At 30.0% G+C, this 16965-nt stretch overlaps 1 protein-coding gene across 5 annotated transcripts; it reads left to right on the forward strand.

The window, feature by feature from the left end:
- Positions 1 to 683: 683 nt before the first annotated feature.
- On the forward strand, positions 684 to 8152 carry LOC124372541. Of its 5 annotated transcripts, none has more exons than XM_046830949.1 (3): positions 684 to 1104; positions 3709 to 3786; positions 6006 to 8152. In XM_046830949.1, the coding sequence occupies exon 3, from the start codon at positions 6013 to 6015 to the stop codon at positions 7996 to 7998; it is 1986 nt and encodes a 661-aa protein (XP_046686905.1). In that variant the 5' UTR covers positions 684 to 1104; positions 3709 to 3786; positions 6006 to 6012; the 3' UTR covers positions 7999 to 8152. The 5 variants fall into 5 exon arrangements, with proteins under 5 accessions (XP_046686905.1, XP_046686915.1, XP_046686910.1 ...); XM_046830959.1 differs by having other exon boundaries at positions 684 to 1076; XM_046830954.1 differs by lacking the exon at positions 684 to 1104 and adding an exon at positions 1147 to 1482.
- Positions 8153 to 16965: the final 8813 nt, after the last annotated feature.

The following is a 16965-nucleotide window of genomic DNA, read 5'->3' on the forward strand; positions in this document are numbered from 1 at the left end:
GAACTATTAAAATATTTAAAAAAAACTAATTTCAATTTTTTATTTTATAAGTATGAACATTGCACACACAATAAAGTTACAAAACTATAGCTTGTCCAGTGCTTCAAGAGCCCAAGAGGCTTTGGCGACTCTCGCGCCCCGACGCGCACACTCCTAACACGAGCAGTATGGCCTACCTGCAGTCACTTCTGTTCCGATGACACAAATACTATACTTTAGTCTGAAAACTGCTAATTTATTTATTGTTTGGTGTTAGGTTAATGTTATTGTAATAGTTTTATTCTGCATTTTATTTCACAAAAATAAGAACCCAAATAACGGAATGCCTTCGACATTCCTGACATATCTTAGAAATAAAGGAATCAATGCTCCTTTGGGTACGGTAACACACGAACACAGTCTACCTGAACAATTTATTTTGTGTATTAAATATAATTGAATAATTTATTTTATGTACTGATCATTAATAAATTACGTTACAGACACGTTGCAATACTGGCTGTATGTAAATTACCTCATCCCCTTACCATTCGGCGTTGCCAGATTGCCATATCAGCTGTTCTCATTATAAAGTGACGCGACAATGACACGTTTCTTTCCTGTTTACATCCGTAATGTTCTTCGGCATTCGATTATTCTGCACGTTTTTTTTTTTTTTTTTTTTTGTTTTTAAGTATTGCTTACTTTCTGTGTCATAGTCTAAACACCTGTACGTAACACATTATTTAAATCGTGAAGGTAAAGGAATTAGGGATATAAATGAGAAGTAATGACGAGCAGTAACGATCGCTCGATTGTTGAATTCAATCGATTATCAAATCACTAGTTTTGTTACAGCTGGCAAATCGCGCCACAACCCAGGCTTGTACTGATACGTCTCGTACTATCAGTGCTTTATAAAACTTATAAACAAGCTGCTATTATCGAGCTGTAGATAGATTTCTGGCAATGAAATAATAATTAATTGCCACACTAAGACTACGTTGTTCGTTATAACCCCGTTGCTCAAATAACAGCTGAAGAGTTTTAAGCCTGCTGCTTCTGACTGTTTCCAACGAAGCCTTACGTTATCTGCGGTAAGATCGAGGTCATTGTTACCGCGAGGTAAACACTTTTGTATATCCTGTTATGTTAAATAACGCCCATCTATAACTAATCACGTGGCACTATTACACAAACAATAGCCTTACTAGAATAGTGATAACATTCCTTTAGGTTTGAGTTGGCTTTGTTTTGTTGAATTAGACAATATATATTGATAAGTGAGCTTGTGTAAGATGAAGGATAAAATAATGGTGCTAAAACTCGGTGCATACAGTGATAATATTTAATTTTATATTACCAGTAGACTAACATCACTTCAGGTTGCCTGTTAAATTTGAAACGAGTTTCCATTCAACTAGGTTTTCAATCAGGTTTACAGAGTTTGATTGTTTATTGGTAAGTGATTTCGTACTTTGACTTTAGTAATCTTACACCCTGGTAGGTTCATTTTGGGAAGGGTACGATAAGCGGACCCGGTTTTTTATATTGAAATTGGCAAACAATGTTACTTAACCATAACCATCCATCGATATAATCAATCGATACTGATTAATTATTTTGAACAGTTAACTCAAATAATCTATATCAACAGCTGTAAACACTTTCAGATAATACACATAAGGTAATATTTCAATTTTACATAAGTAACATTTGATCATTAAAAATGGCACGGCAGTCAATTTTAGAAAAATACACGACATTGCTTTGAAAAATGATAAGCCTTTTTTCTCATACCAAAAAACCCATTATGTGAAATTTGTGGAGAAGAAACAACTGTAACTGTGAGAGGAGCAATAATATGGTTGTCTTCAGTTTCTCTAATTTTTGTTATATTAATTTGTTTAATTACTGTAAATATTAAATTAATATTTTAATATAAAACATATATGATTGTTATTGAGGACTATACTTTTATATCGATTGATGGTCTAGGATTTGAGATACGAATATTAGGTATCGATGATTACATTCTTCGATACAAAATACCGGGTCCACTTATCGTACCCTACCCGAGACTTTTTATAGGCGGAGTGGCCTACAGTCGTTGGTTGTTTTTGTTGAATTGTTCGATATGAAAAAATAAGACACAATAAGAGTTATAATAAATTACTGTAACAAGAAGTTACTTGTTTATTATAATTGTAAAAACATAAATTTAACACTAACACTATGAAACAACAAATCCAACTAAGGCCTATACTTAAATATCAAAGAAACCTTACAATATTTATAGCTTGTCCAGCTTGATAGCAATGAATAACAGCTTTTTTGAAATGGAGGAAAGAATTCTACCCATGGGTTACCAGGAGCCAAAATTACATGTTGAAGCCACTTAAACTAACTTGTCACTTGTGAGAAATATCTCACATATTTTCCTCATATTCATCGCCATTTTCAGTCTCAAAATATTAATTACTTCTTGCTGTTTATTGTCTACATTAAAACTGCTATAAGTAATAAGGTGAAATCATATGCTAAGTTAAATAAATTGTAATTTCGAATTTGTTAAAAACAACCGAATAACGAGTGTAGGCCGCTTATTAAAGTCTACCCTTCATTTTTGCCTGATTGCAGATTAAGTGTATTACATATTAGATCACCAGTTTTATAGATTACTTAATGCATGATAAATGTCTAAATTAATGGCAGGAATGACAAAATACAAGTTTTGCATTTTCAACTTATTGCTGTAGGCCTCCGGAACAATACATGGTTGCAATATAATAAGCATTCAACATTTGAATTATCTATAATTATGATTATCGAATCATCAGTATTCATGAGTAAAGAGTATTCGGTATAACTACTTATACCAAAGTACATTATAAAAGATAATGCTATGGTGAATAAAAGAATTCTAGCAATTTGTATTTAAAAAATGAAACAATGGAGATACCACTATTTCAGTAACAGCTGGGCTGAGTGATTTGGTGTTCTCAACGATGTTTTGGTCTTAGGTTACTTGGATTACCAATAACAGCCAAGGCCATTTCATGCTAGCAATTAGGCTAGGAATGGAAATATTAAACTACCTATGGAATGTTATACAATATAATATGCTAACCCAATGCGATATATAACCCAATGCTGAGCCTATATATGTCAAGAGCATTCAAGAACTTGATGTGTATCTTATTGTAAATTTGGAAAATCACAAATAATGGCAAAACTGAATAATATTATTTCAAACTGAGTTAATATGTTTAAAAATCTCTCTTTGAATTTATATTTATTATTATTTATTGAAATTAAACACTATCATTATTGTTTTTCTAGTAATTTATATAATAATTACAATATTATATTTAACTAAGATAACATTACTTATTTGGCAGTCTACAATACTCTGTACATGCTGCCATTTTTCTGTTTTATTTTTTGTTTTGTTTACAGTATATAATTTTAATATTTTTTAAATTTTAATAATTTAAATATACAAATATACAGAGTGATTGATAAAAGTGTGCCAACTGTTTTACTTGAAAACTGAAATATTATAAAGAGGTTCTAAAATTCATGTTATGTCAGCCATTTTTCCAAAATGGCTGCCAAATAGAAAATTGTAAATACAAATGCCATGTTTCTGTGTTTATTTAAGGTATAAAATGCTATTTTAAGACATTTTTATTCTTGTGTTATTTTTCATCAATCTAACTGTTTCAGAGATATATAAGCGTGAATCCTTCTTCCGCTAATGGAGTAATTGAGCCACTGGTTACATTTCATCTGCCTTTTGAAGAGGTATAAATGGAATGACATTTTATTAGTTCCTGTATACAAAATTCTTCTATTATATTGTAAAATATAGTGTTAAGGAAAAATGGTTTATTTATTATTTTTAATGTATTGTCTCAATTTTTACTGTATTTTTACTTTTAATGTATTGTCTCAGGATAAGCATTACTGAGATTCAAAAGATAAATTACTGTATATGCTATTAGACATATTATATTAATAGCATATATGTTAAGTCATAATAAAAAACAAAACAAAATTCCAATTTTCAATATAAATAGTGTCTTTTTTAGTTTTTTCCAGTATATTATAATAATTTATTTATTATGCTAATTACCACTATTCTTTTTCTGCCATTTTGTGATTTTCCATATTTACAATAAGATACTTAACCCTCCAAGTGGCGGTCATTTTTTCCTGTAGTGGCAGCATGTTTTAGAGCCTCGTGCAAGGGTTTAAAAAAAAATTTATTACAAATATAAATTAAAAGTAATATATATATAGAAGTATAATTATATTTTTGTGTTCAGAATTAAACATATAATAATATTAGCATTTAAAATTGGCCTAGAAAAAATTGTTACTAAAATTTTTTTTCCATGAAATTCAAAATTTACATTTTTTTTTAAATTTGGGGGGACTTTACCTAGCAAACCAAGTTATAGTAAGAAAACTATAAAAGTGAGATAGCCATTTTGTGTCAAATTTATTCTAGTTTCAGAAAAACATAAGCATTATACAAATTTATGAAACTATAATAACGCTATATAACAAAAAGCAGCGATGCGCATAAATTGTGAAAAAAGGGTGTATATGTAAGAGTTTAATAATAAAAGTTTTACTAATACAGTTTTACTTGAATACATGTTATATATCATATTTTATTACTCAGAATGAAGTAAACTGTACAGCAGCAGTAAAATAAATTCCATAACTTTTTTTTGAAGAGTCAAAAAAAGTTTCATTTTGTCATTACTCAAAACTTTTGCGAAAAATTTTCAAAGAGCAAAGTATAAAATGTTTTTCAAAGCTTGTATTATATCCAAATTTATAAATCTATGGTTTACATCTGATGGGAAGTTTTATGTAGTTTTAGAAAACCATAAACTGTGTCTAAATATATTACATATATTTTGATTCCACAACTACATGTATTACTAAAATAACAGTATATAGCCTATGCGACTAACAATGACCCTGGAATGGTCCAAACAGTTATCATACATAACCAAAGAAATTACGGTAAATATATATTTGGTTGTGAAAATTGTTATTTCAGAACTAAAAGAGTGCCTAAAATAACGTTTAGTGAGTGAAAAACAATAACAAACTACGTGAAATGAATTTTAGCCAAGTCATTTTGCCATAGCCTACACAGATTCAATAATTCATCAAACATATTTCAGTAAAAATAAATTTATTTATTTTAAAATATATTTATTTGCACTACTGCAATATCTAACAACTCACCACACACTAAACACAACACTAAAACACAAATAAAACTTACTAATAAACACGACTCGTCACAGAAACAAATCAGAATGGCAGCGACAACATGGCGGTCACGATAAACTGCATCGTTTTCTTTTACGTTCCAAACTACGAACTTGGTACGTTGCAACTACAATAAAAAGAGGATTAAAACTATAGTATTCCTTAGGCTTTTTCTTCCCGAATCCAATGGTGCATGAATCGAATTGATACGTTGCTGGAATATATTGTAATAAGTGATTATGCAAGGGAATGTTTGACCGCCAAAATTTTGTCGAACAACATTACAGGATGGAAAATAACCGACAAAATTTTGTCGAACAACACTTGGAGCGTTAAAGTTTTTGAATGCTCTTGGCATATAATGCTCAGCATGCATCGCATTGGGTTTGCACATTGCCCATTAAAAAAATCACACACACATACGCATAAAATTTCTTTTGTATTTGAAGTTTTCTTAAATTCATTTTATGATATAAAATTTTTCTTCATTTAATTTAATATAAGTGAAGCAATTTTGTTATTCTTTTTAAAAGTATAAATTATTCATACTTTAACACACCTACATTAAACTATTTTAAATTTACTGTGCATGATATGAGGCTTGATAGTACAAGTATCAAAATCTTTTGTATGATTATTTTATTGTATGCTTTATTTTGTATACAATCTGCCTTGTAATTTAGGAAAATCTATAGAAAAAATTTATTATTGTTATTTTTATTTTTCAGACTGTAAATGGGAGGCTCAAACAGCACACGGTCCAATGGTGGTCAGAAAAACAGTTATGACTTCAACCAAACCAAGCAGAAGAAAAGAAACAGATTTTGGAAACAGAATCACAGCCAACAAAATTCTCCAAGAAGTATCAGTCCTAATCAATACATGTACACTAGACAAGATAACCAGGTACCTTACCAAGACCATGGACACTACAGTCAAGATAGAGAAATGTTTCAGGTAAACAGTGACCAGAATATTCTCCGTCAGGAAAATACAAACAATTATTTTCCTGTTGATACTTTAATTGATAAAGAAACCAATAATGAACCAACTTCTCGGTTCGAACATAGTATATACAGCAGTAATCAAATGGGTGAATTCAGCTATCAGACATATCAAAGTTTTTTTGACCATATACCCAGAAGCCATTCAGTGAATAACATTTATAGTGGAGAACAGTTTAGAACTCCCATAGCACGTTCGAATTCAGAAAATGGTGATTTCAGTGGGATTCATTATAAGCCTGTGGTGAGACGTCACTCGTTTAATTATGATTATGGAAGACCTCAGTTCGATAATCCTCTGTATAGTTCTTTTAGTGATTTGAACAACACACAAAATGTTGAACAAGATTACTTCAAAAATAATTCAAACTATCCCAGTTACACTAACAATTACGTTCCTGTAGGTAGTTTAATTGATATAGAAACTTATAACAAACCAACTTCTCGGTTTGACAATAGTAGATACAACAGTGAACAAATGAATGAATACAACTATCAAAATTATCAACATACTTTTGACCATATACCTAGAAGCCATTCAATGAATAACGTTTATAGTGAGGAAAAGTTTAAAACCTTCATAACACGACCAAATTCAGCAAATGGTAATTTCAGTGGGATTCGATATATGAGGAATGTGGTGAGACGACACTCGTTGAATGATGATTATAGAAGACTTCAGTTTGGTAATTATCACATGAGATCTACTTCGATTGGTGAGGTGAACACAACACAGAATGTTGGACTAGATTATTTCAGAAGAAATTCAAATTATTCCAGTAAGAGTGAATCACAATTTCAAAATTTTCAGCCAAGATGTAGTTTTGCAAATGAGGCTTACATTAAAACATATCAAAGTGGTATTAAACGTAACTCGTGGGATGAAGATGACGTATATGGAGGATCAGGAGAAAGTTCAGGAAACTATCCCAGTGAAGCTGATGACTTGACTTCTGCTGGACCTCGAGTTAAACGCAGATCATGGGATTTCCAAGAGAGTGATCACTATTTGACTGGAAGAGATGATGGAGAATATAGGTACTCTACAGATATAACAAATGATACTGTTGAAAGTGAACTGTCTCAAGGTTCAAATGAAGAGTTCGACATTCTTGACATCCTGTCATTTCCTGCAGAATGGTCCTCCTGCTCACTAGGGAAAACAGGATTTGTGGACGTTCAGTCTTCATCTGCAGAAGGCAGGTCTATTCAAAAGTACTTTCACAGAACATCACAGTCCAAAGAGTTTTATCTCACCATTGAAAATGTAACTAGGATTGAAAATCCATTTTTACACTCCCTATATTTATTGAAGAAAGAAGAGATGATATCCAGAAATGGTAATGTTGATGAGCTATTTTTATATCATGGCACCAAATATGAACATTTGGATAATATTTGTGAAGACAATTTGAACTGGAGATTGTTCAGTGAGAAACACAAATTCGGCCAGGGTGTTTCTTTTTCTCCTTTAGCAACTTATTCCAGTCACTATTGTGACAATAGTGCAATCAAGGTAATGTTATTGTTTAAAGTGTTGGTCTCTAATGTAGTGATAGGAACAGAAGACATGACTATTCCACCGAATGATGGAGTTACTTTTGATACGAGTATTAAAGAAGATGCTTCTGTCATTGTTAAATATTCTGACAATGAATTTTATCCACTTTATAAAATTACATTTATGAAACGTTTAAATAAACCAAGGAAATCATAATGATAACAGATTTTGTATGTACAAAAATGACCCAAAAGATCTCTATAAATATTAACCATGAAAGTAATATATTTTATTCATCAACAAAAATTGTATATGTCCATGAACGTAATGACCTTGTTTGTAGAACTCAAATAAATTACTTCAACAGTAATTTGAAGATATCATCTACCTATTTGTTTTGTTGATTTACAAGTTCAAACTATGAAACGTTTCTGAAAAATATAAAATATATCATACTTTCTTTTAAGTGACCTATTGATCAATTTAATTAGTATCTCACGAAAAACGTTCTTTTAACAGTTTCAATTTTATTTAAAGTGATATTTATACTCAATAGTCTTAAAGTTAAATACTTATTTTAAAAAGATAACAAATGTATGATTGTATATAATTCACAAAGGCTTAATGTTATTTTTCTTTTAAACAATACTTAATTATGTCAAAAATCGTTTATTGATAACCATATGATGACATATTGGAAAAAATATTTTCAGTGTAAAACTTTGTTAACTTCATATACTGTAAAACACTACGTTTATATACATTGATTGAAAATACTGCAATACACTAAACTGCGATCTGTGGCAATAGACTACTTATACTGTGAAAATACTGAACACCATGATTGCTGTTGGCTAACTTCACTGTATACTAAATACCAATAGGTAATTGTTGACAGTCATTTAATATATTTTTATATAAAAATTGTATTTAATGTTTTCATTTTATACAGTTAAATTATAAAGGATATCTATTTAAATATGATCATACAAAACATTGTTCTGGTAAATTGTATATGATTAGTATGAGCTGTTCTTTAAATGTTGAATTTACATCTTATCTCTCTCTTTACTAAATTATTCCTCTAGCAAAACTTTTAAGATTTTATCACTCAATTAAGTAATTATATAAACATCCCAGTGAGCAGGAAGTGTTTTGAGTTCTCATGTTAATCTACTTTAGATTGACTGAATCAATAGTCAGATATTACCAAATATCCTATCTATAATGTGGAAGACACAGACATATAATTTTTTTTTAATTGTTGCATGTTTTGAAATAGAACAAGTATGTTTCAATCCAACATATCCTATACCAGAAAGTGACTTATTTACTCATGACAAACAATTGAGATTAAGGAAACAGCATGACCTTCCCACAGCCAATTATTTGTACACATTGAGAGCTACTGAGTAAATCTGTTTAAAACAGCATTAAACCAGACTAGATGTTATTTCTAGGAAGGATACCACATAAATACCAGATGATTAAGTAGGCTGTCATTTTACAAATGTAATACCAGACATATTGATTTTTATTGGCACAAAAATATATAGATAAAATATTATGCTGTTGTTGAAACTCATATTTCTCCAGTCTAGTTAAATTTCAAAATTTGGTGAGGTAATTCACACATTCAATCTTCAATTACTTTCCTTTGAGCATGCACCTGAATATTAACGCAGCTAATTAATTAATTAGCTTAAAATTCATTCCTTGGATTAAAAAAGTTGTATGGTAGGATTAGGAATAATTTCACTTGACACACCAAATCCAGCATAATTTAGTAAAGTATTGAAATTTGAAAAATATTGTGTTGTCTCTGAAAATATAGCTTTTTTAAAGAATACAATTTATGAATTCTTCAAAGAATAATTTCTCTTTGCCACTAAGAAGAGAAAATGTGTACCATGTGCTAAATTATTGTATTGAGTGGTTTAGGGAAAAAGTGTGGGATCGCTATAGTATTTGCTTGTTCCAGAAGTTTTAATGATTTGATTTTTCATGATGATTCCAATTTTGGGATCCTTGTTTGTGATTTATATTAATAGTTTGCCTTCACTATTGCCATCTTTAACAATGTTCATTCGTTATATTCTGTTGACAAATCAGTTTTCCTTAATAGCAAGACTCTTTAGGACCTAATAAAAGAAATCACAATTAATTCTCTTAAAGATCTTAACACCTGGTTTGAACAAAATGGATTTATTTTAATAACAATAAAAAAAACTAAATTAATACATTTTAGAGCCATAAAAACCATAACTACTCTATTTTTAACCAAAATTGAATAGAATCAAAAGTTTTAAGAAATATTTTTAGATCAAACTTAAAATTTACGAAATAACATAGTGTAAGATCTTAAAAAAGTCAGTTCATTTTGTTTAACATTTAAAAATCATCACTTTACATAAGTTGTGCTCTAAAAGTTTGAGTTTTTATTTTGCTTATAGTCAGTCAATTGTAAGATATAGTAAGTGTTGTGCTGTTGTTTTTAAAGTGCATAATAAAGCCATTGAGAGGGACTATTTGTAATATAACAAATAAAAGGATCACTGTTTCAAAGATTGGTTTTTTAAACTACCTTGTATTCTTAATTTTTAAACAAAAAAAAATAATAAGAATTAATATTACCTTGAAAAATTTCTATTTAATCACACTTATAAATCTAGAAAATCCACTTATGTATTTCAAATGCCTTTTCAAAAACAATACTTTTATGAAAAAATACTATGTAAAAGGGAAATCTACTATGTACAAGGATGTAAAATGTTGAAATAAAGTTCCTATAAGTTTCATTAAACTAAGTGAAAAGTGTTTTCAATGCTCAAAAAGAATTGTTAATAAATATAAACTATTTTACATTAATGAACTTTTCAATTGGCTGAAACCTATCACTCGAGCGGCTAGAAGAATATCATTTCTATGTTATTTGAAATAGGCTGTCTAAATGTCTGTGCACACAATATCTTGAAAATGAACTGACCTATAGACTTGGAAATTTTGCATACGCTTCATTTCTATAGGGACAGTTCATGTCACTCCATGGAATTTAAGTGTCATTGAGGATTATTACTTTTTTCAAATTTTTTTCTGGTGGTAGGATGTAAAAAATTCTTTTCTGTATGATTATCTATATTTCCACAGGACATATCGAGAATGAAATGTGCTATAGGTTGGAAATTTTACATGAAACCTGAGCAACACTAGTTATGCAATACCTGGTGTGGTTTACTCCTACCTCTTGATAGTTTGTAAAAAAGTTAATTTTCATGGTTTTCATAACTCTACTAAATATTAGATTTTTAACAAAGTACCAGTTTCTTCTGATATTGATTGATTTTCATATGAGTTGTCCATGAACGGTTTTTGTCATACTTGTATTAGCTAAACAGAAGTCATTGCATTCAGTTGATTTAGTTATATCCAACGGCTAGTACCAGATGTATAATAGTTTATCGTTATTATCCAATATTCATTTCTTTAATTGCTGATTTTTGTTATTACAAACGTATTCACAATAAGTTAAAAAGTTTATCACTATTTAGCACAAAACTAGATTTATGTGTAATGCTATTTTCTGTAGCCTTTTTAGTGTTATATTTGTGCATAGTATTTTATATTTCTATCTCTAATTATTAATGTATAAAACAAAGTAAAAAAATAAAATACAAGATATGATAAAAATGTTTAAGAATTTATTGAAAACAAATTTATTTGCCTAATTTATATATTATTGAACTTTGCTCCATTCAAAGTATTGTCTTGGGCTACTTATATTTTTCCCATCATCGTTTCCACTACTAGAAAGACAATACAAACTTATTTGCCAAAATGTTCTTAGCTCCTCCAGCAATTTTACTTGTATTTCATTAACTTAGTTAAATCTTTGCTCTATTAGAGCCTCTTCATGTTTGTAAAAATATATGGGCTAGGTCTAGTGAGTATGGGGACTGGGCAATGGGGTGCTTCATAGAATGAACAGGTAAGTGCATTTCATGGTGCAGCATCCACTCCTTGCTTTATCTCTGGTTTCATCCTACTTGTAGTCCATTTGTCTCAGGGTTTAAATTATATCACTTTGTGGGGGAAAATTGGACCAGCACCATTTTGATAAAGCAGAAAACTAATTTTTGTTTTTCATTGTAGTAATTGAAAAACATTGAGTTTTCATATCCTAATAATATTATAAATGTGAAAGTACCTTTGTTTGTTTTGCTATCACGCATAAACTATTCAACTGATTATACTGAAATTTTACATGGATTCTTATTGTCCCTGGGATGAATATAGGTCTATTCTTATTTCAAAAATTACTCAGAGCTACACTCCACTGGCAATTGCAACACAGAAGTCAAGCTACCACATAATTTTTGCAAGATGCATGCCAAAAATGCTTACAGACCACCATAAGGAACAGGAATGGGGGAAGCTTTGACTTTTTGGAGGCCTACCACAGTCATGGTGAGATGCAATACTGAATTTAATCGTAACAGGAGATGAAACCTGGGTAAAACATGTGAATTGTGATACTACATAAGGGATAAGCTGGGCTCCTCAAAGTTTTATTAAAAGATATCACACATGCATCGTGTTGATGTGCGCAAGACATTGGCATTGTTATTATTGTTTTGTGTTATTTTCAATTAGCAAGAAACGATGCCTGTCAACTGTGACATGTTTCGCGCTTGTGCAAGCGTATCTTCAAAGTGGTCATGCTCACTTATGAGTTGACGGATTTTGTTTAAATAGTACCATTGGATAAAAATGTTAAAATAGTTTATGTCTGGTACATTTTTTATAACTATACAGAGTTTTTTTAATATTTGGAGTCAAATAACAATTGGACTCCAAATATTTTCAACACACGCCATTTTGTTAATGTTAAAGAAAATAACACAATTTTTGTTAATTCTTCTCTTATCTATTCTAACCTATGTCAAAAATTTGGTTTCCTTATTTTAAATAGTTCTAGAGATATATATATATATATATATATATATATATATATATATATTTTAAGATACAAAATGGTAGCTAGAGGCTAAACAACAAATTTCTCTACTTATATTTGTAGGACATTTTTGCTTGAAATGATGAATACTATCTCCCACAGAAGTTTATGACACCCTTTTTGAACACCCTGTATATAACATCTAGACATCTTTTACTAAATGTTGTATTGTTCATAAATTTAATTTAGAAAGTTAATGTAGGATATGAATTATTGAAATTCAGCTGTGGTATTGGATTTAGTGTTGAGTATTTGGGATTTAATATTAATTAAATAATTTTTATTTTCGTAATATATATTTTTCTTGCATGATTTCATATTTACACCAGATAATTGTGTAACTTGTGCATAAAATTACATGTCTTTGTTGTATAGTATGTTTTATATTATGTAGTTCTCTTATTCTATTGCATATTCACAAATAATTGTTTTAAACTGTTGTTAGTAAAAAATTAAATGCTCAATTGAAAGATGTAAAATATTTATATAATGAATAATATGTTGTTACACTTAATTAAACATGAATTATTATTCTTAATAATTACTAAAGACTGACAATGTGCTTTTTTATTAGACAAAGCTTTAAAATAATTGTTTATGTAAATATAAAAACATGGTTATATTTTTCTTTTTAATAAAAAGATTGTATTTTATCTCTCATATTTATATCCTTATTTAAATAATATTAGTATATTCATTTTAAATATTATCTTCTGCAATCCCAATTCATTAATTTGTTTGAATATACAAATTGTGCTTTTTTTCATTTTGTATTCTTTTTTTTATCTAAAAACATAATACTTCATACAGTGGTACAGTGAGAATGGGGTTAAACCTTTCCTCCCCCAGAACTCACAAATAAGTATATATTGTTTAGGATAAAAAAAGATTTTAATCAGGCTAATTTTTATAACTAATTTAAGATCACCACTCGACTTTGAAATGCATTATTAGTCATGAATTCTGTTTACCAAAAAAAAAACATTAAGAAGCAGTGAATTTTTCAAATCATTCAAATTTCAACAACTTGTGAATAAAAAATCTACACGTCTCATCGCCACCACTGCGTCGTCAGTGGAGAGTGGACTGTTGCTATTGCATGGTAAAATGTATTACGCAATTAAGGCAATAACTGGGAACTTTTACTGTGTTATAATCTAGGTTATTTATCGATAATGTAGTTTTTTTTATTTAGGGAAAGGAAGATCTGGTGTGTGATGTTTCTGGCCCTAATCATGGGAAGTCTGTCATGACCGGTTTGGAAAAAATGCTATTTTTCATCCATATTTAAATGTTTTTCCTTATTAATAATGATTTTTATCACTCTTAACCTACATTATTTATCACCCATGAAAATATTAAAATCATATAGGGTTAGGTGAAGTCGCATCGCCACACAGCCCACTCACTCATAAACCCAGGGGATTGGTGCCAGCCCAGTAACTGGCTGGCTATCTTCTGATTTCCATCTCTAAATTTACACCTATGAACACTAAACCATAAATGTCGTGTTTGCGTATCCTGAAATTACCACTTCAGTGCATTGTACTTTGTTTGGTATTACTCTTGTTATAATAATGTTTACCATCTGTATATACAATTTACTTCAGGATAAAATTAAAAAATACCATAAAAATTAAGGTTTGAATTGGGAAAGTGGGTAGGGGGTTTGGGTAACTAACAGGGCGGAAATACTGCAGATCCTAATCCTCTGTACTTTTGTGTACGAGTTCTGCATGTGTAGGTGTGAAACTACCTGGGCGCAGCCTCATTCTCTCAATAGTAACATAGGCTTGTGGTTTAATGTGGTCTTGTGGCTTGTGGAGTAATGTGTAAGTCTAGTATTTTTGACGCTTCACTAACAAGGCTTCATTATAAAATACTGTCAATATTAGTAAGAAATAATTTTTTTGTTATATAACCAAATAAAGGAATAGGAATAAGGGTGATGAATATTTCTCAAATTCCATTGTTAAATATTAAAGGTTTGCCTTAGAACTTATTTCTCATGTGTTCTAATCATTCTTTTTTATCACTGTTTGGGGTCAGGATCCTTATCCAAACAAATAAATAAGCATTAAAAGTGCCTACAATATTTGTACACTATTGTCAATCATTATAGATCTAATATTACAGAGCCAACCTGGCCCCTCCCTTTGTTGTTGTAGCCTATGAACAACTTTTCTCATAGATTGCATCTTTTATAACCACCTCAATAAAGTAACACATCTTCAACTTTGACTTAACCAATCGATATTTATGGAAGTATGCAATATCTCATATCCTTGCAGATTTAAACATTGCAAGTCAGAAATGTTTCTACAAATGTCTGAGTAAAAAAAAATATGAAGTACATTCATGCTAATTGTATCAAATTTGATTGTTAACATATAGAAATACTTCCTTTTTGTTGTTTTAATGATTAAATGCAAGAGCTTGCGAAGTCCAAAACTTGGCCACCTCTACTACCCTGAAGATTCTGGGGTAGAGATCTGACAACAGTCCATTCTGAGGCAAGGTCTCCTCCTATTACTTTCTTCATGAAGTCAGCTCTTAAATCCGCCATTTGGTTAGTTCACTGGAATTTAATTCTCTACAAATTAGTATATAGATATTTTAATTCATCAAAAAAATTACAAACCTAATATGCACCTTGTACGAACTACTTTATAGTTGGAACAATGCGGTTTCATAACATGTCTATGTATTTAACACCAGTTAAGCTGCCATCAACAAAGAATGGCCCAACTCGATGAATTAAGGACAAGGATCGAAAGTTCCTGCTACCTCATCACACTAAAATATTACAAACTGTGAGACATTTTTGAATCCAGGTTTTATTTTTTCCAAGAAGTACAAGGCAGCCATTTCAAGCATCCCATATGATTGAAAATAAGGTAAGATGCCAAGATTTTTACCATTTCATGACAAAATTATTAACAAGTCTTGAGGTTTTATAAAACAATTCAAAATTTAATTACCAACCAAATTTGATGTAATGACATTAGAGACCTCTAGTTCTTTGCCCTTCTTCTTCTTGTTTTTATAATACCTTTAAAACTATGTGTCACTTGCTGGGAGTTCCTGTTTAAAACTTTTGACTTACTCCAAAATACCCTGTTTGAGAAGGTGTCAAAATATTCATACATAAAAACTCCTCAGTTGATCATATAAACATTCCCCAAAGCAAATCACTTTATCTCTATTCATAAGAACATTAATAGGGGGTGGGACTTTTAAGACACACTGTATAAAAAACAATGATTAGAGCCATAAAAAAGAAATGAAAATCCCCCTCGCCCTAAATCGCATTCAGAAAATCTATTTAATATAGTTATTTGATTTTATGTTCAGAATGTGCATAGCTGGAGGTTCTACGTTTGATTCTACAAATTTTAAATGTAAACCTGTATTTTAAATGTGTCTTAAATTGAATAAAGGTGGCACATAGTTATTGTAAAAGAAAGATTTTGATGAAAATATTCGTTCAAACTATGTAATTATTTCAGTTAAATAGGAGCTAAAATGATACAAAATTAGACTATGAATGAATAAGTCTGATACCTTTCAGTTGACAACCCATTTTTTTTTAACTAGACGAACAATTTTTAGCGCACTGTCTACTTGTAAAATCAGATCGTCAAGGATTGTTGAGGATGGTATAAAAATTGGTTTGTCAACGAAATGAAAAGTAGCTTTATAATCAATCATAAAGATAAACATGTACAAAACGAGTTTAATAAAACAAACTGCATTTTCTACCCTTTGTGGGCATGTACTGTCTTCACTGATTAGTTTTTTGATAACACAAATCATTAAAGATCTGTGTCAGTGGAAACCATGGGAAGCTTAGATTTAATTTAGTAGTTTTAATTTTCAAATATATATCACAGTTTTTATTGGAAATGATATATACTCGTATATGGATACATTAATGGTTTTTCAATGATTTATTTATAACTCTCACCATTCATCTTGCTTGACATGAGTGGAAGTTTGGGTTGGGATTTTATTTTTCAGATTTATGGCATGGGTTGGCTTTAGAAAGATTATCATTGTTCTTTATGAATAGTTTCTATTTAATCTTCCTCATTGCTATACTCATCTTTCCACTATTTACAGGCAGGTATATCTCAAGAATCTGATTTTAGTTTCATATTATTTTTAAT

The sequence above is a fragment of the Homalodisca vitripennis genome, chromosome 1, assembly GCF_021130785.1.
Source record: "Homalodisca vitripennis isolate AUS2020 chromosome 1, UT_GWSS_2.1, whole genome shotgun sequence".
In the NCBI taxonomy this organism is placed as follows: domain Eukaryota; kingdom Metazoa; phylum Arthropoda; class Insecta; order Hemiptera; family Cicadellidae; genus Homalodisca; species Homalodisca vitripennis.